The 24,695-nt window shown below is 33.9% G+C and overlaps 3 protein-coding genes across 9 annotated transcripts; 1 reads left to right on the top strand and 2 right to left on the bottom strand.

Moving 5' to 3' along the window:
- Window positions 1–2,038: 2,038 nt before the first annotated feature.
- LOC122274749 (sodium/hydrogen exchanger 1-like) lies at window positions 2,039–8,704 on the bottom strand. The gene is made up of 14 exons (XM_043083768.1): window positions 8,399–8,704; window positions 8,180–8,298; window positions 7,681–7,778; window positions 7,463–7,522; window positions 7,327–7,373; window positions 7,045–7,239; window positions 6,309–6,355; window positions 5,316–5,382; window positions 4,645–4,745; window positions 3,774–3,875; window positions 3,359–3,497; window positions 3,216–3,278; window positions 3,052–3,135; window positions 2,039–2,492 (listed from the first exon to the last, which is right to left on the bottom strand). The coding sequence occupies exons 1-14, from the start codon at window positions 8,582–8,584 to the stop codon at window positions 2,172–2,174; spliced, it is 1,629 nt and encodes a 542-aa protein (XP_042939702.1). The 5' UTR covers window positions 8,585–8,704; the 3' UTR covers window positions 2,039–2,171.
- Window positions 8,705–16,079: 7,375 nt separating this feature from the next.
- Window positions 16,080–20,345, bottom strand: LOC122274736. Of its 7 annotated transcripts, XR_006228324.1 has the most exons (9): window positions 19,897–20,345; window positions 19,445–19,524; window positions 19,100–19,160; window positions 18,573–18,630; window positions 18,382–18,439; window positions 17,937–18,009; window positions 17,682–17,796; window positions 16,667–16,710; window positions 16,080–16,329 (listed from the first exon to the last, which is right to left on the bottom strand). XR_006228324.1 is itself a non-coding variant. In XM_043083746.1 (8 exons), exons 1-7 carry the CDS (start codon window positions 20,221–20,223, stop codon window positions 17,704–17,706), a joined length of 750 nt encoding a protein of 249 aa, XP_042939680.1. In that variant the 5' UTR covers window positions 20,224–20,345; the 3' UTR covers window positions 16,807–17,395; window positions 17,682–17,703. The 7 variants fall into 7 exon arrangements, 6 of the variants coding, with proteins under 6 accessions (XP_042939680.1, XP_042939681.1, XP_042939682.1 ...); XM_043083746.1 differs by lacking the exons at window positions 16,080–16,329; window positions 16,667–16,710 and adding an exon at window positions 16,807–17,395; XM_043083747.1 differs by lacking the exons at window positions 16,080–16,329; window positions 16,667–16,710 and adding an exon at window positions 16,807–17,299.
- Window positions 20,346–21,104: 759 nt separating this feature from the next.
- Window positions 21,105–24,102, top strand: LOC122318926 (UPF0603 protein At1g54780, chloroplastic). The gene is made up of 3 exons (XM_043136684.1): window positions 21,105–21,629; window positions 22,066–22,258; window positions 23,721–24,102. The coding sequence occupies exons 1-3, from the start codon at window positions 21,183–21,185 to the stop codon at window positions 23,966–23,968; spliced, it is 888 nt and encodes a 295-aa protein (XP_042992618.1). The 5' UTR covers window positions 21,105–21,182; the 3' UTR covers window positions 23,969–24,102.
- The last annotated feature ends 593 nt before the right edge of the window (window positions 24,103–24,695 follow it).

Below are 24,695 nucleotides of genomic sequence, written 5' to 3'. Positions count from 1 at the left end.
TCCAAATATACAGAAAGTATACATACGAAGGCACTCAAACTGTTTTTTGAGCAAGAAATGTATATGTCTTAACTTCACCTGGTTATAAACTCCAAGTTTTTAGGAGAACATAAGTCAATATTAGACTAGATTGATGATTCTAATCTATTTGATTAAGGGTCATAGTAACCTACTTCAAAGGTAAGGAAGGATTATGCAAACAAGGCTTGTTGGTTGGCATTCTTTCTTCTTTTTAATCTTAGATGGAGTGTTCTCCTTTGAACTAAGAAAACATCCTTTTTTAGTTTTCAGATGGTGCATCATAATTAATAATTATTGAACAAGTATTTCATTATTTGTTGTGTTAACACTATCATATAGCTCAATCATAACTAAAATGTTTCTGAAGTTTCGAAAAAATTAGTTCCATTTCGTGATCTCCATTTCATTCAAATTTGTATCATATTTCTCTAATCAGAACTATTACATTTCAATTATATCTTTGGCTCTGAGATGTAAAAGCTACTTAAATGACTGTGACATCTTTAAGGTAAAAAAAAAAAAACATAATTTGTCATGCAGCATGTGGTTCTAGATGTATGCTTTGATTCACATACCTCACTTGTTAGGAAGGCCTTGTTTGGTTACACATATGAGATGAAATAAGATGATAAATTTATAAATACCAGTGAAATAATTTATAAATAGTAGTGAAATAGTTTAAGTTATATTTTTATAGGATTTTGGGAAAGTAGTGAAAAAAAGTTGAATAAAAAAATTATAAAGTTAAAAGAGTATTAGAATATAATTTTTTAATATAATTTTTGTTTTGAAATATGAAAAAGTTGAATTTTTTTGTGTTTTGCTTAGAAATTTGGAAAAATTGTAATGATTAGACAATAATTAGATGAAAATGTTAAAATTAAAAAAAAAAAAAAAAAAAAAAACATATATTTTTCATGCAGCATGTGGTTCTAGATGTACCTTTGATTCATACACCTCAACAAATTGGACCTGTGGGATGAAAGTTCTTAAATGTTTATTTTAAAAACAAAACAACAAAAAGTTGCATTTAAATGCCATCAGGAAAACTGATAATTGAGTACCTTTCTTAGAAAGGCACCTCTCTCTCTCTCTATAGGCAATAAAAACCTTAGCCCACCACTCAGGTATTTCTTTTCGTTCACTAGCTAGAGGGGCTTGAAGCTTCGGCTCCACCCACCCTCCCTTTGTCATCCCTTTGCTGGACTTGTTCTACTGTTGCTTTCTTTGTTTTTATTTAATTTTCCGTCCATAGCATAGAAATATATTGATATGCTGTCTTCCGGCCTCCTTCGACCGACACACGCCCCCACTATCAGATTCTCCAACTACCGATCTACCAGAAGGCAGAAGAAAAGAGTTCAAAAGTGAGACGCATATGTCTCACGGACAGTCGCGCCTCGGAGAGCCTAATGGCGCCACGCATGGCGCCACGCGTGACACCCTTGGGACTAGCGGCATCGAATCTTTTAGATCTGACCTATACTTTCAGTCCTAGTGGGGCGCATGAGTTGCACATGCTGTTACAGCTAACGACAGTCTTTTTATCGGCGATTCAACACAATTTCTAGTTACTACTACCCTATTTTCCGCTTTCCTTAACTAAGGATCAAGTTAAAGTAGTCGTGAAAGTCTCATTCAGCCAGTCCAGACCAATAAAATGCAGCACACAACTCTCCACTGCAACTTATAGCCGTAGTTTTATAATCTATTTATCAAACTATGTAAAAACCATTTCAAGAGGCTTCCCCTTACGAGAAATGGGTGAGAGCCAACGTTTTGGCTCCAAATTCCTCTTTTTTTATTTCTCTTGTATTGTCTATGTTGGCTTTGAGAAGATTGTAGGGGGCTTCCACCCTATCAAACCTTGTGTCCTGTAATCCTTTAGTTCTTATGATATGCTTGCTTAAAGGAAGAGGAAAAAAAAAAAAAAAAGGGCCATTAGGGACATTATCAATCAACCTATTTACTTTGCGCCTATAGCCCTTTATCTGTTAAAACTGGAGAGGTAAAAAAAGAGAACAAAAATCTTGAGCAAATCTCTCTAGAAATATACATCATCCAGCTTATTTAAATCTTGCAGGTTCATTATACATTTATTGTACTGCAAGATAACAACGAATAAAAAATTATATGATCAACATTTGAATTCAAGAAGTTTCATCTCTCGCACCAGAGGGGGAACTAGGAACAAATGGAACAAAACCCCGTCCTCCAAATACTGGTCTCATGCACTTGTCATCAAATTTTCTCCACCAATAATGAACAGTGTAAGTGGGGTTTGTTATTAGCAACCTTAAGCTGTTCTTGCGAGTGGGTGGACTGTTGATTTGCTCACTTGGATCTCCACTTTCAAGGAACAATATGTTCAAGTCTTCTAGACTTGGAATATCAGTTGCATCTGAGATTGTAGGCTTTGCATGACGTAACAGCACTGCTCCTATCAGTGGCTTTGTTATGGAACCAAACACCTGTTTTGCAAAAAAATTATTCTTATTATAATCTCTTATGATGTTGGAGAATATGATAAGTTCAATAAAATATGCAGCCCAATTTGGCGAAGATAATCCAAAAATGAAATAAGAGATTGGACTCGTCATTGTGTGTTTTTCCTTAGAAACTGATGCATAAATGTTTCTGTTCTGAGTAAATTATTTTGTGTAAAATACATGAAGAACGAGTGCCAGATTATTGGACAAGGAGTATAGAGTTTTATTGAATTACCAGACAGACAATTACAAGAAAAAGTTCTTTTTCTTGACCCCAAGGAAAAACTTTTTAAGATTTCTTACACAAATTGAAATGGCCTTTTGAAATTCATTTCCTTAGTTATTTTTTTTTTCAGGGCAATTTGTTTCCTTAACGGCTGTTTTCTGGGATCCCAAACATAATCAGAGGAGAATAAAACACTGTCTGATGTGCCAAAAGGAACAAATGACTTACGGTTCAGTGGATAATGCTAGTGTGACAAGAAACAGTTCACTTATAGTTAACTTGAAAGCTTGAAATCAGAAATGCAAGATAACATACCACAGTACTGAATAAAACAACAATTATAGTGCAGGTGATCATTAGCGCACTATCTTGCGTTGATGTGTTGTCGGAACTCGCAAACTGCATGCAATTGCACAAGTCAATATCTGCGAAGGAAAAAATAATTAAAACATAGTGGACTTGAAATTCCATCAACTTACCCGATTATAGGACAAGGCAATAGTCACTGCACCTCTCATTAGGCCTGCCCACCATATTATGAACTGATATTTTAAAATGTTAGCAGAATTTGAACTAGAATAAACCAACAATAGCCAAGTGCTTGAGTGCCTGTCATTATTACCTGTTGTCGAAACTCAATCTTTGTATTTTCTCTCTTTCTCATTAAATTTGTAATATTGGCAATAGGGAACACAAATGCTGCTCTTCCAACCAAAACTAATGCAAGCAGTGTTGAACTGACAGCAAGAAAAGTTCCTGCACTGAAGAAAAGAAAGCAATACTAGTTATACATGACATTCAATATTATAATGTCCAACCACAGGAAAAACAATGTCTTAGGTCTTATGCTCTCTGAAGGATAATGGCAACACTTAAAACGCACATATCAGCAACACATTTTTATGGCATTGGCAGCATTCAGGACACCAAATATCTGAATGTGGTAAGTCTCATTTCACTTCATTTATCTGTAACAAGACTCAAACTGGCAACTAACTGTGAGCTATATTATCTGAAGGAGAAAAGTTGTAAATTACCTTGCTTTGCTTTCTTTCCATTTGTCAATATCCAAGGCATCCATACCAACATACAGAAATATAAAAGTTTCTGCAATAAACGAAATTGTTGCAAATGCATGCCTGAAATCATAATACCATTTGGAAGTTAGGATTTTTCAATAGAACTCATTTTTCAAATAAAACTCACTCATGGTTATTGTCTTTACAGCCTAACCCGTTAGTTGTTGATCCAACTTGCAAGAATCTTAACTCATCCAAGTAAGAATTATGACCAGGTAGTCAAAATCATAGTTTGCCACCAAGTACCCTTTCTTTCGTGGTTATCTATTTCACACTGACAGATTACATTCTTTTCCCGTCACACTTTTCATTGTAGGTGCACCCTATATCTGGTTCTTTTGTACTCATCTGTACAATTTATAGCTGTATTTTTTATTTTTTTTTGGTGCTTATGGACTAGTTTTAGTCATTAGCATAGTTATTGAGTTTTACAAGCATTTATTATTTACTACACCTTTCTCTAGGTTTCTAAGGAGCGTAAGGATAAATTCTTACAATGAATAGGGATGGACTTGGTTGAAATAGTACAAAGTTAAACAAAATGGACATATATTTTTCAATGTACACTGAGAATATGGAACCTCATATTCCCCCAAAATGACTGTCTCCCCACACAAAGAACAGAAAGACTAAATGAATAGATTTTAGGATTTTCTCTTCCTGTAGGCATTGTTATTCTTGTGTCCGCACTATTAGTAATTTTAACAGCTGTGGTTGGGGCTTCTCAATAATATGACCACTTTACAATTACAATTTCCGGATAACAGTCATCTGAATTTATGATACAGATATCCAACTCGTAATACAGATAAAGGGACTATGTTCTTACTTGGTCGTTATCCTTGAACTTTCTGTAACGTTGTGCCATGTGTAGTGAGACATGACAATGCCACAGAAGAATATTGTCAGAATCCCACTTAGATTGAACAGCTGCAGGAAAGAAAGAAAGAAAGAAAAGAAATTATTAATTTCACTAACATTCACAACAAAGCAATGGATCCATAGTCACCAAATATTCTGATTTTACCAAATGTGAAATAATTAATTTCACTGACATTCACAACAAAGCAATGGATCCATAGTCACCAAATATTCTGATTTGACCAAATGTTATATTTCCTTTCACATATCATTTCTTTTTCATTTATGCTGTCGAATTTAATATCTTCTGTAAATAGTGCGTTGAGCTATACCCATACCAAGTGTTAAGCTATGATGCTATGACGTGACTTGAATAAGAACTTTCAGCAACTGTAATTTATTCTGTTTCAATTGAACGTCCAAAATTCCAATGTGATGAACTGGTGATGCACCGTGAGGCCATCAAAGGAGAATGAACATTAAGTTGTGTCAATGCCCCCCCCCCCCCCCCCCCCCCCCCCCAAAACAAAAAAAGAAATTTTCATTTCCCCCCACCGCCGCAAAATAATAAAAAGAGAAATACTTCCGAGTTAAAAAAAAAAAAAATCGTGACCATTAAAAAGCACGAGTCTTTGGTACCTCAGCCAACATGTATGACAAATAAGCCATAAGCATCATGAGTGCAACTTCACGATCTGTGGAATGCCTGTGATGGGAGAACAATAAATATCAGGGTACTCACAGGCTTACATTCCATTCCATTAAGAATGCAAAACCCCATAAATATAAATAAAAGAAGTTAATTTACTAGAGTAGTATGTGATCCAGAACAACAAGAGGCAGATTTCTAGATGGGGTTGACTACAGTACTCCTTGTTCGCCATTTATCTCAACTTGGAGAATGGATGCTGTTAAATCGTTGGCCTTACTTTCTTTTACCACTCCCCTTTAGCTACATTGTTTTTTCCAACTTTTAATGATTAATTAGGCATTTAGGTAAAACAAGCTTGTAATTATGTTCATCCAGGGAGAGAAGCTACTTTATTTGCACACGTTTGAAGATATTAGGAATCAGATCCTGGACAGAGACATAGAGCTTGTTGGCAAAAAGGAGACTAGAGTACAACTTGTGAGAAATTGAGAATGGACAACTAGATAAATTGTAGTTACTGACAAGGAAAAGACGAAGTGAGGATAGAGGTACAAGAATTTCCTAGGTCACAGACTGATGATGTTAGCTCAACTAGAAGTTGGAAACTTATCCATGTGTAGGAAAGATATAATTCCACACCGCAATTAACTCTTAAGCTTCCTTTTCTTTCTATATGAATCGTACTCCTCTAGTTATCCAACTCTTGTTTGAAACTTGACGTTCCAACTATTTTGAACCTATTTATGAATAATATGCAAAATCAAAGTGATGCAATTGGCGATTCAAATTCATCAATTTTACCTGACAGGATGACCACAATTATGTCAGGCCCTCAGAGGGTATAGAGAGGCAGAGATCCAATATTACCATTAAGGAACCGAATGGAACGGTGACAAATTACAGAAACAAAAAGAAAAATGTAGATTGACAGTGCAACGATTAATTTTGTGAATAATGAGGCGTAATGCATTAGTTTGTACCTTCCAAAGTAAAGTGCCTTAATGATAAAAGCACTTACAAGACCAGCCTGAAACATTACCATAGAGCAAGTTATAAGATAGATGAACAGAAATTTTCCAATAAACACCGTATTAAGATTTACCTAGCCAATAAGACACCAAAATAAGACCAATTTGATAGTAAGTTGCAAGCATATGAGCTCAAAAGTCTATGAAAGGAAATATTTCAATGAGCTGCAATACTGGTGAAACAACATGATAGTTGCTGATTTAAACAAATGACAGGATTCTTCAATGCTTTTGGGAAAAGAATTCAGTTCAAATGTGAAAATTCACCTGGGTTTAGACCGTTGTCCTCCATTAATAAAAATTTTAAAAATGAAAGAAAGAAGTGAAGCTGTGTTAGAAAATATCAGAAGAATTTGTTTTGCTTACTACGATTCTGAACAGAACTGTCAAAATCTCAAGTCTTTCTTCAGTGTACCTATGAAAGGATAAACAATGCCCTTTTCCACGCAAAAGAAATAAAAGTCCAAGACATGTCTTCATACGTATTGCACAAGTTAACATTTTAGCTTATGCTTTTACAATCCAGAACAACGCAATTCCTAACCTTTATTTATGCGTGGTTATTAACAGTGCACTTGATGCAGAGCAACTAGAACAGCTGACAGAAATTAAAGAGAGAGAGAGAGAGAGAGAGAGAGAGAGAGAGAGAGAGAGAGAGAGAGAGAGAGGAAATGAAGAAACAACTTACTGCTATACCAAGAGCAGTACTCGTGAAGAAGAGGTAAAGGAAGGTTCCCAACAACTTTAATGCTGTAAGGATATCAATATCGCTGAAGTTGAGTGTTTGGACTGCATTGAAAAGCACAATAGAGGTGGCATCATTCACCACTCCCTCACCGAATACAATACTGTAAAGTAATGGTGTTTCATCTTGACTGAGAACCTTTGACATGAGAAAAAAATCATGGATTAATGACGTATGTTGACAGCCATATCTAAATTAGCATGAGGAAGGGATAATCAGCTGAACCTGCAGTGTGCAAACTGAATCAGTTGCCGACAATATGGCACCAATGGCTGCACGTATAGGAGGAAGAGATAGTCAGCAAAAAGAATATTGACAACCATTATATGAAGAAGCTGACCCAACATTAGTTATTAGTCACCTAGGTAATCGTGAATATTCAGGTTCGTCACACCAACTCTTTTAAATAGAAAATAAGCACCTAGACAGTATCAAAAGGCAAAAATGGTAGAGTTAGACTCTGTCTTGAGTGAAAAATATAACATCATATGACAAATATGAGTATATGACAAAATATCGGCTCCAATCTGGAAGAGAAAAAGAAAATGGTGGAAGTGGATTGAAGATTGCAGATCTTACCTAGTGATATAATGCAGAATGAAATCATTGTACCAAATACTCCAAACAAAAATATTGTGGCGAAATTCTTGAAAAATTGCTTTTTCTTGACCTGAAAACTGAAAACGGAACAAGAACCAATATCAATATACTTCAATATAAGAATCAGTACATGTTTTAGAAAGAGGACGTTTTTTGGAAATACTAACAACAAATGTTAATTAAAAGTAGTTACCACTAAAGACTGCAAAGAAACACATACTAAAGTTATGTCACAAAAAAATAAATAAAACCATCTATGATATCTAATAACTCGTTCGTAGTTACTCCATAAGAACTCTGGAACCCCAGTCCAGCTCACATAGCATATATCAAAAGTACAAGCAAGTTTTCTTTTCCTTTTTTTCTGGATTTCAGAAAAACTAGGAACCAATGACAATGACTAATAGAGAGAGAGAGAGAGAGAGAGAGAGAGAGAGAGAGAGAGAGAGAGAGAGAGAGAGAGAGATGGATATCATACCCAGCATTGAAAATGATTGGGGGAAGCAAATAAAGGAAGAACAAATCCTCACTAAAGACCAATATGCGCGAATTCTCGAACTTGGTAACAAGCAACACCACCAATCCAGAGCACAACCCCTACATATGCAGCCAACAGCCAAAGACAAGAAGACCCATAACTGAGCAAATCACATATTTTGCCAAAAACCAATCATATAAAAAACAGGGTTCCAAGTACCAGAAGAAGGGCGGTGATGGATTCGTTGGCCCAGAGGTTCTCTTCCAGGAGATGACCGATAACGATGCAAGCGCAGAGGAGCGCGAAGAACCCGGTGAGTGCAATGATGGTGCTAGTGCTTAGAGAAGAAGAGGATGATCCTTGGAGTACTGGGGACAGAACCTGTATGGTTTCGACCAGAGTCATTTTTGGGATTCTGTAGCTGGATTTTGCATTCACAACATGGCGTTACATGAGAGTTGGAAAGTGAATAGTGTAGGGGAGTTTGAACTCTGAAGCTATGGTTTGGACCAATCAGGCTAAAGTCTCCGGTTGTTTGTATATATAGCCGTCTTTTATGACTGTTGATTCTAAGCTGGAACAGGGCCCGGGGGGAAGAAAGGTAGTTGTGTAAGTCGAGGTGGGGTCTCTATTCGTTTTTCCATTTTCTTTTATGATTAAAGTGAAAATGTGTATCTTCTACAGTTAAGACTTCAACTTTTTTTTTTTTAAACAAGTCTTTGCGTCTATATAAATATATATATATATATATATTAGGACAAGATCAATGTGTAAATTACGTTTATATAGTTAAATAAAATAATTATTTTTAAAAAAATAACATATATTTCATAAAAAAAGTTCATTTCAATTAATAATTTATTGCATTGGAGAAAAAAATGTGAATTTTAATAAATAGTCTTTATGTTATATAAAATAATAAAATTTATATAAAAGACAAATTTACACATATGTTATATAAAAATAAGAGATATATTATAAATCAGTTAGTATTTATTCCACACTCCACTAACATGACTTTTTTTTAAGGTCAAACCCATCACGACGATATGAACCCATCTCTCTCATGACATCTATTTCCGCAAGCACTTTCTCTCTCATTCTCTCTTATTTTCTTTTTCTTTTTCTTTCCCCTGCCCCTCCCTTCCCTTCCCGTATGTTCTCCTGCCTATTTTTTTCTTTCTCGTCTCTCTCTACCCCTCTCAATCTCTTTCTCTCTCACAATAAATAAATATCACGATTTCTCTCTCTCAACCAGTTTATCTATACATGAATGAGGATTGAGGACGAGATGTTCCTGTTACCTCGGGCTCGGAGGAAAAGACAATTGCATTATAGCCATGATTAATTTAATTTTCCAACAAATTGAGTTAAATGGTGTATAGTATTTTCACATCCAAATATTATTTATGAATAATTCATTCTAATCACCCTTCTATTTTTTTAATATTATTTTTATTAATTTAATATTATTTTTATTAAATAGATTCTATTTAATTTTAATATTATTAAATATTTTTAATGAATTAGAAATAGAATTCTATCACATAATAAAATAAATAAATAAAAGAAATCTAAGAATAAATAGATATTAATTATAAATCGATATTATTAAATTGATATTTTTATGAAATATTGAATATAAAAAAAATAAAATAATAAATTAACTAAGATAGGTAGAATAGAAACTTCTGTAGGTGTCCTAATTCCTAAACAATCTATTAGTTTGGTCCATTTTAAATCATAGCGTGCCATTAGCAGTGCCTGTTGGCATGGGATGCCATCTCATATGGGTCATTGACATTTGTTGTGACCTGTGGGAGCCGGTATATTGATGGGATCAAGAGAAGTGTAATTCAAATCACATTTCTAGGCTAACAAATAGAGTTAACGGAAAATAATAAAATCTGTTAAAACAACAATTTCTATTAAATAGTCACTTTTTATAAATAAAGATATATATATATATATATAATACTCTTCAAATTTCAATATTAAAATTTTCATGTGCAGTTATTTTTACGTAGTCTCTATGCACTTCACTAATGTGATTAGTTGTATCACTTTTCTTAATATAAAAGAATTATTTTGACCAATCAAATAAGTAGAGTGTATAAAAAATATGTAAAAATAACTACATGTAGCATAATTCTTTAAATATAAATCTCAAGACACTTGGATATATGACTATATTCTTATCTCACTTTTCATCACTCTTAAAATATCTCTTATATGTGTTTTCGAGTTTTATTTAAATTTAAAAATTTTGAATAGAATAAAAATAGATACATAAAATGAGTTCTATAACTTGTAAGATTCAAATATAGAGTTTCACTTCTTGTATCTATCTCTTTCAAATTCGGATAAGAACTTAACAAAATCTTGGTCCATAATACATTCTATGTAAGAAAATCACTTGAAAAAGAATGTATAGCTTAGAGAACATAAGCATTTAAAATATAAAAATAATATTTATACTCTCAGAGAGTGCGAGGAGTTTGTATATTTTAAAATTGTATCTAACATTACTCTTTAAAATATATTATAATATTATAATAATACAATATGGGCATAGCCTCTTCCTAACAAAATATATATTATAATAATAAATTTTGTGTTACTAAAATAAATAAATATTGTAAAATTTAAATAATTAAATTTGAAAATAACATTCTAGAAATGGTTTCGCAACCCCATATAATGGATAAGGAATTGCACTGATGAATGCTTTCATTTTCAAGAAAAAATATTTATTATTTAAAACATTTTGTCTATCCACTTGAAGGTCAAATTAAGGATTTTGTACTTTAATAATCTTAAATCAACCGAGTTTGTATTTTATCATATCAACCTTTTTAGTATCCATTATCCAAATCCTGAAAATATGTATACTTCTGCTTGAAAATAATGATTTAAACGTTAAAAGTTTCACCTGAGATCTAAAAGATATTAAGGACTTGTTTGGTTACCGAGTACAGATGAAAAACATCTCATCTGAAGTTGTACTGTACAGTAATTTTGAATATCCAAACGTAATATTTCATCTCTTAAGTTTTGAAAATATTAATTTAAATGAATAGTAAACAGTAAAAATTGACATAAACAGTACATAAATAGTATATAAACAATATATGAACAAGTACAATTCAAGTGCTCTATAAAACAGTGGGGACCTATACCTTTTTTAAACATAAAAAATTAAAAATTATCTCATCTCATTATCTAAACAGATATTTTTATTATAAATTATTTCATCTCATCTTAACTCAAAAATTTTATTATTATTTAAAATATCTCATCTCATCCTAAACGAGGCCTAATCTAATCGGTCGATAGCATCTTAATGGCCACAAAATATATTTAAAGTATTTAAAAAATATTTGAAAATATAAATAAATAAATAAATTGTCCGGTGAGTTTATTTCACTGTTATGTAAAATTTATTTTCTAAATTAGAAAGTTTTAATACTTTTTGATAATGATGGGGGGCGAAGAAATATTTTGTTTGGAATAAGGCGGCCAGATTGTGTGGCGCATGAATTGACACTTGTTGAATCTTGATTACCTGACCATTTGGTGATTTGTCCGTCGGGTAGTGATAGACTTACTATCCTATCACTACTAATTTATTATTTATAAAGGATTTAAAATTTTTTATTTTCTTATCATTTTCTTTTAAGTATTTTTTTAACATATTTAATTACTAAGAAAAAATTAAAAATATATATAATTTTATTAATAATCACTTCCTTAATCATTAAGTAAAACCATTTTTTTAAAAAAAAATCAAATACAAAAAGAGTAATAAATGGATAATAGGATAATTGTAACTCTATCATTTTCCTTATCCAAATAGGTTGGAGAATCTTTTAAATTGTAACAAGGCTGTGATATCGATAAAAGGATATAAAAAGGTAATGCAATATATAATTATTTTGGCATATTTTCTATACATTTTATTGATATGATTGGTTGAATCAATTTTTTTAAGAAAAATTTTATATACTATACTACTATTCCCCTTCATCACATTAAATAAGATGTGGTACATTTATTATTATTGAATAATCATTTATTATATTTTTTTATCATTAAATAGTAATAAATGTATCATATCATATATAGTGAGATGTAAATAAAATGGTGATGTAGTATATAGTATTATTCTTTTTCTAATACATAACTAATCATATTATTAAAATATATAAAAAAAATATGTAAAAATGACTGTAATTATATATAAAATTTTTATATATAAAATAGAAAATATGATATGTTCAACTACCCTAATGTAAAAATACAAGATTTCTATCTATTCTGTCCTTCCCAAATGTATTTCTGCATTTGAAACCTCAACTCTTTACGGTGAAAGGTGCATCGGAAAGCCATTGTCAAATGGATTGGAATGGCGGACAGTGAATACAGAAGGCTAGACCGGTAGTTCAATATATTTTTTTAAGGATGTTTGCAGAAATCTATGTAGATTCTCAACCTATGAACCTCGTGAGGGAACTAACTGTCTGACAGTATCCTCCAAATGTTCACCTTAAATTAAGGATTATAAATCTGACACAATCTGCAGCAGGATTCCCGAGTGGTTGTGCAGATGAAATACAGTAAAACAACCCAAAAAAAAAAAAAAAAAAAAAAGAAAAATGAGTAAAAAGTAGAGAAACAAGAATACTGATAGGGACAGGCTGCGAACGACTGATAGGGACAGGCTGCGAACGACTTTGACGTTGCATTTGGCCATGTCATTAATTATATTTAAAAAATAAAAGAATAAAACACAAAACTCTAATATAAAAAAAAAAAACAAATTGAACTCTAAAGAAGAAAAATCGCAGATTCAAGCCGAAATGGGAAAAATCGTAATCTCATCCTCCTTCTCTCTCAAAGTCCAGACCTATGCATTGCTCTTTCTCTCTCGTAGATCCCATTCTCTTTTGCAAGGTAAATATCATATATTTTTTAACAATAAACTATTAATGTGGTCTCACATTTTTGTTGGAGTTTTTTTTTTTTTTTTTGGATTCTCTCTAAGTTGTTCTATTTGTTAGTTGCTCTTTTACATTTTAATGTTACGTACCTAGCAAATAAAAATATGGTATTTTCTTCTCCTGTTTCTTTTGATTTCTGTTTCGAAAAGAAAAATGAGCTAGTGAGTTCAAACAGATCTTGTACTCTTCGAGATTTTCTTAGTAAAATGATGCAGAATGAGGCAAGGAATATGTTCAATCCCATGAAATTACTAGTCTGTTCTTCACTAAACGGAGCATATATATGCATGGTTTGGGGGTCAAATAATACAATGTGTTGTCCATATCTTCTACTAGACGCTGCTGCATAGCTTCAGGATTTTTCAGCTTTTGTCTTGTAAGAGAATAGGTAGAGGACACTTGTAGGATTGGGGTAATTTTGATGGTAGCATATAAAGTGAAAACATATGGTAACTTTTAGAGTAATCTCAAACAAGAAGAGTAAGTAGGGAAAAAGAAGATTAAGAAATATGCGAAGGTGGCGAACACCCTACAATTAGATGGCCTTGAATCAGTCATATATTTAGCTTAAAGATCATATCCAGAAAAAACACATTTCTCTTCTCTACATAATGAAGATGTTGTACTTCCATATATAAAATTGCAACCAATATCATAAACAAAATAGCCACAAAATAATAAAATAAGATAGCCTCTCAAGAAATACAAAAGCAAGGAGAGAAGGGCATTGACTTGCCTGCAACAGCACAGATTCAATTTTATTCTTTTATTTTTTTTATAGGCTCTGACACATTCCTTTTTGCACATATATATAGTTTTCTTGGCTGTGTAAACTACAGAGTAATGAGAATGAAATCATCTTCTTCCATTATGTTTTGTTTCCTCCCAAAGTTTTAACATAGCCACGAGATCAAAACAAGGGCAGAAATCAATACTAAGTTAATGCAGAAATCCTACTCTGCCTTTCAATACTAATATATTTTCCTCTCTCTCTCTCTCTCAAAGATATGCCTTTCAATACCAATACCAAGTTTGAGCAATGTTGCAAATAATGATTGCATTGGCAAAAATAATAGAGAAAACAAGCCCAGCCATCATAGCAGCATACATAATCAGATTCGGTGAAAACCTAATTACAACAAATGCATTGCACACAACATTTTGTTTTTGTACAAAGGGAAGGAAGCACGTAACCCATCATTTTATCGTACCTATGAGGGTACAAATTAGGAGAGAAAGAGAGACGAATCGAATGGTGGGAAAACAAGCTTACTTGTCCTGCTGCGATTTGGCCATCGTGCCACCATAAAACAAGCTTATCCCACTGTATTTTGGCCATTGTGCCAATGTTTAGGGTTAGGGTTGGGGATTGGGATTGCTTGAGAGAGGGAAGAGGAGGGAGAGCTTGGGGAGAGAAACGAAAGAGAGGGTGGAGGTAATGAGAAACGCACTGTTTCATGTGGGTTGAAAATGAGGAGTTTCAGTTCAATCAAACGTACCGTTTTACTTACTTCAAAACGATGCGTTTGATGCTATGTTGGAAGCCATTCGCGCGGAGACCTCTCATATTATTGCAGTTAGACTTTTCCAAGAAACAAACAACAACCTCGAACAAGCAGAGTAAGCAGAGGCAAGATTCCCTTTGCTTGCAAGCATGAGTGGTCGAAAACAGGGTTCAAGAAGAGAGGAGGGCTCATGTTTTAATTACAGCATAATTAATAAATCATAGTATTTATTGTTAAAAATTAATCAAATAATTAGGTCCATCATAAGCAATCCCATTTAAATTAAATATAATATCCCAAGTTAGAATTACTTATTGGAGGAAAATCCATTTTTGGAGGAAATTTTTACTAAATTGGTGATAAACAAATAGAAGACAACTTAGAGATCTCATATTTAATTAATAATATAATTTTCTGACATAAAGGTACAGTACCCACTCTTTTGGATAATAGAAAAAAGAAAAAGAAAAAAACAAATATCAACAAAGAGCTGGCGTGTAAGAATGCAAAAAACAAAGGAGACTGAAAAGGACTAATTATGTTTAGAACGAAGAGGATTACTTGGACTTGATTCATTTGGCCAATGTATATTTATGTATCCCCTCTTTTCTCCCTTATTATAGAAAGCTCATTTCTTTTCTAAAAAAGACGGCAAGAAAGGAGTAATCATAAATTAGTTATCAAGATATCATCTCTCTCTTTTCAGGAGTCAGTTTGGAGGAACCTAGATGTCGGGAATTCCTTTCAAGAGTTAGCTTGGAGGAATTTAGATGTCGGAAATGTAGATGCTCCCTAGGACGGACCTAGAGCTATAACTTGACATTCAACCAAGAGTATAAAGGTATGAAATCTATTAGGGACTAAATTGACTATGTCTGACCCTTTGGAAACCTATCACTAATAATAAGGGAAAAGATAAAGCCAAAAGATAAGGCAAATAAGAAATAAATTAAAAGAAGTTGGCTCAGACTCTTAAAAAGAAAATGTTTCACAAGTCAAGTTAGATTCTATCACTTAAAGGAAGAAAACATATATCTATAAAAGGAGGAGATCTCTACAAAGGGGAAGGATTCTCTAGGTACAACTGGGAGGACACCAAGACTAAATTTCTCCATTGTATTGAGCAATATGTGAGGTCATAAGAGATTGTAAAATTACAAATTATAGTAAACTTTACCTCCAAACAACCCATGAATGTATCCTTTATGTCGAACAACGTAAATCTCTATCTCTTTTTTATTTATTTATATTTATTTATTTATTATTTATTTCATGGATGAATGTGAAGAGCACTGTATCAACATTCGAATCAACCTGTGGATCGGGATAATTCTTTTCTCCATTCCGGCATGTTGTGCAAATTTACACATTAACACATAGACATGGATAATATAGACATAATTATAGGTATTAAGATTTTCTGCCATTCTGCACGGGTGACAAGACAAAATCCGCATGTCTTGACTTCCATATCTCTATCTCTTTCTCTTTCTTAATGTCACCTAGTACCTACAAAGAAATGATGCGGAACCCAATCCCTGATTATGGAAAGTCATTGAGCAGAGGTCTTATATTGCCAATGTTTGAATTGCCCATTTTGACAAGGAAAATTCAGCATATAGTCCTTCCTTCCTTGGCTTAAATTCTGGAAGACAAGGGCAAAAGAAAAGAATGTGAACAATAATTTAATCAACTCAAATTTTTATTATTTTTTTATTTTTTTATTTTAACTTTCCCCAGACAAAGGTTTTGAAGCTTTAATCATGACTGTAGAATCTAAAAAGTGTGCCTAGCTAAGATGCCCTACAAATTTTAAAAAGCGCATAGATTTTGTGCCGGCTATTGCTCATGTGATCGATCATGTGAGCCTAGATCATACACACAAGCGAGGCATATGTGGTGAGACATGGACATGGGTAAAATGTTGGGTTTCATATTGTCCTCACTTTCTCCTAAAAAAAAAACATTTAGATTATGTTTACCTGTTCTTTTCTTTTATGTTTTCTCCTTCCAAGTGGGAATATATCTATGGAGAAAGGAAAGATAAGATAGATCAGCCGCTACTCCTCGATACATATATGTATGTACATAAGTAACTCTCTCTCACACACAGACTGTTCTGTATATCAATTGAAGGAATTGCGCTCTGCTCAAAATATCAGATTAACATTGAAGAGAAATGACTTCATACAAAATCAAAAATCTTAGAATTCCCTCAAACCAATTTCCCATTCAACTCTATGCTATGCGGTTTTTAGCTGCCTATAAGGCTTCCCGGGAAGGAAGCTGCAAGAGTAAACCATTTGCAAATAATCATTGGAACCATGAATCTGGAAGCAGCAAAAGTTGATTAAAGAATGGCAAAGCAAATCCAGGATGCATTTTGTATCCCATCTGTAATGCAGTTTCACAGATGAAGAGTGAGAAAACAATCTGGATACCGGAAAAATTGAAAATCAATAGTCTCTTAGTCACAGAAAATCAATACTACTCTTTTTCTCCTCTTGAGTTTTGTCGATATCTCAATCCCCAAAATTTGGCCAAGATTGTTAATTCTTGACTCCCAACCGCTGAACCAGAACCTAGAACTTGACGCCAAGGCTTCAGCCTTTCTGCTGAAAGTTGATCAATGATTGTCAAGCAGTGTTACTTTCTTTATTTCAATGGCCTGACATATATTGGCACAGGCACAAATTGCATGAGGTCCTAACCTTCTCTAGTAGAAAACACTAACTTTAGTAAAAAGATTATGTAAACACTCTAGGCCAATTAATCTTTACAATTAAGTTTATCTACGCTCTGAATGATGCAACATTGATATGCAAGTGTTTGATTGATGCTGATCAGTTTTGCGTTTGAAAATAATTTTGCAACAATGGAAGAATTGTACACAACATAATTCCATTCTACTTTTTTTTTTCTTTTTCTTTTTTTTTTTTTTTTAACCTAAGGAAATTCAAGAGGGTATTGTTTAAGCAGACATTGGATTCCACATACCTTCTATCTTATAGTAGCATGACTAGAGAACTGTAAGTGATATAGCAGCAGAACGAAGCCTTACTCCATCATCATCCCATTTAGACTGTGGGGCAGTTGCTCCGGCAATAATTGCCTACACATGAGAGTTCAAAATCCTGATTTCTAATATATAGGTTCTTCATGGGAATGTACATCTTTTGAGTTAATCAACTTCCAGGTTTATCTCAAGCCAAAACAAAAATTATTCTAAAATGATAAAATATAGAAACACACCTTTCCACTATTAACAGCAGCTACTAGTGCTACATGTTGTTCATCTCTGCCAAATTCGTAGTAGTAATAAGTCCTGAAAAATAAATCGAGCATTAGACATTAGGGAATTATAAATTGTGAATAAAACAGCCATACATTGCTTCAAAGAAATTCTCTGTGTTTGATGCGCCAGCTCCTTTAAGATACTGAAGTAGTATTGTAAAAAAACTGGACTTCCTGCAATGTCTATCCATTTCTATATAATTACCGTACATATAGAGAAGTTGAGTGTATAATTATTTCACTGGAAAAAAAAATGCCTCACTTCCTTCCTAAGGCAATTCCACTTTTGATAGAAAAAATTTTCCTGGGTCCACTTTGATGGTAATAGAAACCATTAATTTTTTTTATAAGTAGAAACCGCTAATTTATAGCAGCCTTGGCATCAACTAGTAATTGAACTCACCTGAGCCCTTCCTCTTCCTTTATTTTTAGAGTTCTTGCAGAGTATAAATTTGCCCCTCCTGCCAATGCAGCATCACTAGAATTAAAAACCAATGCCAGAGATAGCAGAGCAAGATAACTAGTTCTTACAGAGTTTTTGGGATTTTCTTTTCTGTCTCTCCCTCTCTTTATGGGAGAGGGGACTTGATATACCTGGAACAAAAATTTTTGCAGCCTCCTTCAAAGAACCTAAATCAGTAATGTCTTTGGCCTGTTCAGGTGAGCAAATCTCATGTAAGTTTTCAGGGTGAAAACTATTGAAAATAATAATGGAACTAACAAGAATTTTAATAGGTTCATGATAACATGATGGGAAATCTTCAAAGACATGAAAAACATTGTCTTTAATCCAAGGCATGAAGAAGATATTGCCAAATTCTAGTCTTGCAGAGCCAAAATGGTAATCGAGTGTCATTGTCCTCAATAGACATTTTCACCACTCTTGTTTTCATGCATTCTCCTCATACTTTTTAGCAGTCTTTTAAACATCAATTTATTTGCACCTGTTTAACAATGGTTCTATGTGGTTTTTTTTATATTACAGAAAAATCGAATAAGTCCTCCATTACAAAAATCAACAAGCAGTTATTCTATTTGAGCCAGTTGTACAACAAAGCTCTACAGTAAAACAATATATTTTAGATGAAGTATTGAAACATCATGATTGCCACTGCACATACCTCCAAGAAGGTGATCTTAAGTTGATTGGTTGGGCGAATGACAACACTCAAAACTTCAGATCTGCATCAAGCATCACATATAAAAATCAAGTATAAACATACAATACTAAGTGTGGCCCATATGTTTGAAAAAAAAAAATTAATACCTACTTACTATTTTGACACTTACATGAATTTATTCACATACAACATTCCCAAAATGGTTTTATGGCTCTTCGTGCATTGTAAAGAATGTAAAAACAAAAAATATGTAGCTAGAGAAGCAAAAGCTCTCATGCATCTTATCCCGTTGGAAATAGATAAATAAAACAATCTAAGCGAAGGGAAATTATATAAATCATATACCCATCCGGTGACGAAAATCTTGCAGCAAAGGCCTTAGGTTTTGCCTTGTCTCCATATAGAGACAATCCGGCGGTGTAATCCTACAAACATTGATAGTTATAATCAGTAGATTAACAAATTTTCGAGATAAGAAAAGAGAGTGATGTGTGTTTATCATTTTTCTTGAGGATTTGCAACCAAAAACATACACAACAGTAAAGCTGCCCCTTTTTAACTCCTAAATAAGGCTCCACGGCTCCACCTCGATTCACAAGTCCCGAAACCACACATTCCAAAAAAGGATATTGCTGTAAATATGTTACTTCCACATATTGTTTTCTCAACCTAGCATTACTGTGAATTTTTTATTTGACTACCTTTTACAAATGCATGCACACAATAACTTTAAAGAATAGAAATCCTCTTCAACTCTCTAAAAAAGATATGTACAAAGAGATAAAAAGGATTCATACCTCAGGCTCCATGACGTCCTCAAACTGTGGGGGGACACGAATGGCGAACCCATCGCCAAAGAACTGGAACCAAGACTTGGTGTTCGCAATGCCCGAGACAGCCGGTTTCGGTGGCACTGAAGGTTCAGCTGAAGAATGGGCAACTGGGTATGCTGGGGTCAAGCAAATGATGGAGAGCGAAGTAGTTTTAAGGATAAAGTGCCTCTTGGAGATGGTGGTGAAAGCGGTGGGTTTGGGAGCGGGGAGAGAGATGGGTTTGGTGGTGGCAGAATTGAGGTTTTGGGGAGGGTTTAGGGGGTGTGGAGGAAGGGAGAGGAGAATGGCCATGAGAGAATTGAGATGAAGAAGGTATTATTCATGGCTGCTGAAAATTTGGAGGGGAGATAATGTGGGACATGGTGCAGTTTTTTTTTGTAAGCGAGGTTCAAGACGGTAGCTTTAGGAATTCCAAAAACAAATAGGACTTTTTGGTATTTCAACCCATTTTTCTTATGATGCTTATATTTTTTAAATTTTATCATATTTAATCACATATATCAATATATATATAAATTCTCTTAAGTTCTTATTCATCTTAGATGAAAGAGAATTAAATATATAAATGCATTTTACAAAATTTATTATTTATTTATTATTATTCAAAATATTTATATAGACATAAACAAATGTTGCAGGATCTTAATCCCATCTTAGGTTATTTCAGTAGATTAATCATAAAAAAAATCTTCAACCTGAATGATAATATAGCAATAATGAGCAGACATAACATCATATTTTCTTTGTTATATTAAAATAAAAATTATATTGCAGTCACTCTTGCGTACTCTTTTACGCATATTTTTTTTATGTGATTAATTCCATATTAAAAAAAATTAACGAAGTTAATCACATTAGTAGAGTATGTAAAAATTATATAAAAATGACTGTATTTAGTATTATTTTCTATGATACAATATCAAGCCTAATCAATTTATATATTTAGATTTTTTTTTTATTTTAATTTTTTTGGTGAACGAAGCATTTTGGACATATATTTGCAAAATCTTAAAATGAAGCTTTTGAAATTTAACATCAAAATCATCAACGGATAGACTATAATGTCCTTGTGGCTTTTAACAGACGTTATCCAATACAAATTCAGGCAGCCAATCCAAACCACCCAAATTTCCCAGACAGAAAACAGAAAAAGAAAAATATATATAGTAGAAAATCACTTCTTTTTTCTTTGCAACTCTCCCTCGCCCTTCATGCTTCACCATTTGTGAAATTCCTTGCTTGATTCGTTCATGGAAACCATTCTGTCTCCTCGTTCTCTTGCACCTCTCTTCAGCTCCAAAAATTCTTGTCCAAAGACCCTGTCATCGTCCGCTATCCAACCCAGATCAAGTTCTCTTTTTCTCTCCAAAACCGTTAGTTCTAGTCTCAAAAGATACCAACCTCATCCTTTTAATGCATCTTTACCAATACCCAAAAGCTGGTTTTCTTATGCGCAACAGGGACTAGCAGCTCTAGCGCTCACTCTAGCTCTCAACTTTAGTCCACTCTTGCCTAGTGGCAATGCATTAGCTTCTGAATTTGATGTACTTAACGAAGGGCCACCTAACGAATCATACGTAGTTGACGATGCAGGCGTGCTTAGTCGGGTGACAAAATCAGATTTGAAGAGGTTGTTGTCGGACTTGGAGTCAAGGAAGAACTTCCACGTTAATTTCATCACTGTTCGAAAGCTCACCGTGAGTGTTTTTCCACAGCCAAATTCTCTTAATATATGCTGATGTGCCACTTTAACAGCTTGAATTGAACTCTTCTTGGACACCCTTTCGCTTATTTAAGAAATAGAGTTGTTTGTTATTAAAATCATTAACATTTGTTTGGTTTCCGTCAAAACTGAGGGAAAGAAAATCTTATTTTCACGTATCATATACATCCTATCTCAGCTATGCCGCATGATTCTGATTCTACTACGGTCAATGAAGAGAAGCGTCTTATTTCCTCTGGAACAATCATTTAGAAATCCAGATATATGCTTAGTTCTTTTCCTACAGACAAAGAGAACTCCCTGTTTAGTACTACGCCTTCGAAAGTTATGTAAAAATAAAAAATTCAAGAATCAAGTGCGTGGGGTTTATTTGTTTTGGTCTAAAAGCTTTGAGAAACATTTGGTTTCAGAGTAAAGCTGATGCTTTTGAGTATGCTGACCAAGTTTTGGAGCGTTGGTATCCCTCAATAGAAGAGGGCAGTAATAAGGGCATTGTTGTGCTTGTTACCAGTCAAAAAGAAGGGGCAGTCACAGGGGGCCCTGCGTTTGTCCAGGCTGTTGGAGAGAATATCCTTGATGCTACTGTAACAGAAAATCTTCCTGGTAACCTTGCACCTTAAATTTCTCTTCCTTTAAGCAAAAAATCATTTGACTTATCTGCAAATGCGATTGATCTTGAGAAGACAGTAGTTCTGAGTATGTGCACTCTAGTACCGTAAATTTTCCATTGAAACGATGTTTTGCAGAATACAAAGAAACTGGTGGATAGTTTGCAAGGTTCAATGTTGCTTTTATAAAGCAATTTGCTTAGAAAATAAGCAGCATACAACATAAACGGAACATTTAGTGCATCATTTCCCATTTCTTGGAGCTCACTAAGATGCTCGTTCACCACAATGCAGAGCCTAGATTCAAATTTCGACATTTAAAACATGCCGGAATGGAGTATTATTGGATGGAGGTCCATGTGTTATTTCCAGCTCAATTTATCAAATCCTTCCATATAAAAAATTCCTATAAATGGTTGTTGGTTCCTAAGCTTTGAGTTAACCTTTTGATGACACTTTGGGCAAACATGTACGGTAATGCCCCAGTGGAAGGCCCAAGCCACATTGCCTATACTCTAAAAAGACTAGTCAATGATTTGATTGGAACCCTATTGAAATATTATAGAGTAAAAATTTCTCATTCCCAAGCAATGTGAGATCCCATACACTAGCTACCCTTATCACTTATCAGAACGGGGTATCATATGTACTGATGTTCACTTTATCTTTTGTCATTTCATAAGGCTGAAGCCTTATATTTTCATTTATGAGCTGCTAGATATTCCATGGAGACTTTGAGGATTGATTAGCAGGAATACCTGAATGTGGAGTCCTTAACACTAAGGTTGCACTAGAATGTTCCAACAGCTTCCTATGATATTCTAGGAGGAACTACACCATATTTGAAGAAATAGATGTACAGAAATCAGAAGTGTAATACACGTGGTCTCCTTTAATGTTTAGCATACTGAACTGGGTCGTCGATCAATTGCCTGCTCTTTATAAAACCTTACATGATCAATGTTTGGCACCTAAGACCTTCGCCATGTTCCCCTACATTTTCAAAGATCATATTACATAATTGCCTTTTGTGGGGATTTGTTTGGCTCTTGATTGCAAGCTAGCCAGTGTCAAACCAAATCTCTACCCCTGCATAGCCACAGAAGCCAAATCCGAAATTCATGTTTCTTTTTCCCTGAAAATTTCAATGCCTCTTTCTCCGCTGCCTAGAGATGTTATTATTAGAGACATCCTGGCCTTCCATTCCCATTAATAGACCCAGAAATTGCATAGTTTGTGACGCCCTGGCCTTTTGTTGTGGATGACTGTCCAGAAGTTTCTTGTATTAGCCATTTGTGTCCTCTACTCCAGATGATATTAGCTATAAGAAATATGATCAATTGATCGTTGTGCATAAAGTTTGAGACTGTCTGCAAATGATGTGAAGCAGTAAATGTTGATTGCTTATAGGAGATATTGCAGTTGTGGTGATCAAATCGTTGGATTTATAATTGCAGTCCTAGCTACTGAAGAAAAGTACAATGAAGCTGTTTATAGCAGTGCCAAGAGACTAGTTGCTGCCATTGATGGGCTTCCAGATCCTGGCGGCCCCAAATTTAAAGAGAATAAACGAGAATCAAACTACAAAAGCAGGGAAGAGACAGATGAGAAGAGGGGACAATTCTCTCTGGTAGTTGGAGGTTTGTTAGTAATTGCCTTTGTTGTTCCTATGGCACAATACTATGCTTATGTCTCCAGGAAGTGATATTGCTAACATTAGATTTGTCTTCCGAATTATCTCCCTCATAATTACGAGATGATGTATAACGTGTTGTTGTTGAAATCATCATGCTACAATTGTTGATCATAAACTCTTTTCTTTTCTTTTCTTTTTCCAAAGAGGATGGTACCCATTTAGTCCTTACTAATGATGGAGGAATACCGTGGTTACATCAAAATGCTTTGAGTTTACAAAACACATTCTAAAAGGGCATCAAAGGGTAAGAACAGAGTTTTGATTTATAGATGTTGACCTGTTATTAGAACTTACTTCCACCATTTCGATGTTGTTTTAAGATGAACAATAAGATGTTGTTTTAAGATGAGCCATAAGACAGCACAGGGTTCTTACTATTCTGCAAATAAGAACACTAAAAAGAAATGTAAACAGAGTAATTCTTTGGACTCAAATCACTTTTTTTGTTTGGAAGATCATAAGTGTTTTGAGTTCTTCCAAGACTGGAGATAAGTCCACAAAAAATGGAATAAATACCTTGAGGCTTGAGAGATTACTTGTAAAAACGTCTGCATTGCAAAGGCTACAGTATTTACAATTGCCACAATTTTGTTTCATTGGAACATTGAGAAATTAGAACTACCTTACCAAAAATTTATCCAAATACTGCAAATTCATGCACTTTTATATAGCTTGAAATATCGGGGTGCTTTTAAAGGAATGTAAGCTAAAGAGGAACAAAATAACCCACAAGAAA

The sequence above is a fragment of the Carya illinoinensis genome, chromosome 8 (assembly GCF_018687715.1).
Source record: "Carya illinoinensis cultivar Pawnee chromosome 8, C.illinoinensisPawnee_v1, whole genome shotgun sequence".
NCBI lineage: Eukaryota > Viridiplantae > Streptophyta > Magnoliopsida > Fagales > Juglandaceae > Carya > Carya illinoinensis.
This window is presented reverse-complemented; position numbering and strand designations above follow the sequence as displayed.

Excerpts from the sequence above, each read along its gene's own strand:
- LOC122274749 (XM_043083768.1), bottom strand. The coding sequence starts at position 8,584 with ATGACTCTGGTCGAAACCATACAGGTTCTGTCCCCAGTACTCCAAGGA. Across the intron at positions 7,374-7,462 it reads GAATATTCACGATTACCTAG|CCATTGGTGCCATATTGTCG; the intron begins GTGACTAATAAC and ends CTATACGTGCAG. Across the intron at positions 5,383-6,308 it reads AAGGCACTTTACTTTGGAAG|GCATTCCACAGATCGTGAAG; the intron begins GTACAAACTAAT and ends CTCCCATCACAG.
- LOC122318926 (XM_043136684.1), top strand. The coding sequence starts at position 21,183 with ATGGAAACCATTCTGTCTCCTCGTTCTCTTGCACCTCTCTTCAGCTCC. Across the intron at positions 21,630-22,065 it reads TCACTGTTCGAAAGCTCACC|AGTAAAGCTGATGCTTTTGA; the intron begins GTGAGTGTTTTT and ends ATTTGGTTTCAG. Across the intron at positions 22,259-23,720 it reads TGTAACAGAAAATCTTCCTG|TCCTAGCTACTGAAGAAAAG; the intron begins GTAACCTTGCAC and ends TTATAATTGCAG.
- LOC122274736 (XM_043083746.1), bottom strand. The coding sequence starts at position 20,223 with ATGGCCATTCTCCTCTCCCTTCCTCCACACCCCCTAAACCCTCCCCAA. Across the intron at positions 18,440-18,572 it reads TGCAAAAATTTTTGTTCCAG|GAGGGGCAAATTTATACTCT; the intron begins GTATATCAAGTC and ends CTGCATTGGCAG. Across the intron at positions 18,010-18,381 it reads AAGGAAGAGGAAGGGCTCAG|GACTTATTACTACTACGAAT; the intron begins GTGAGTTCAATT and ends TTTATTTTTCAG.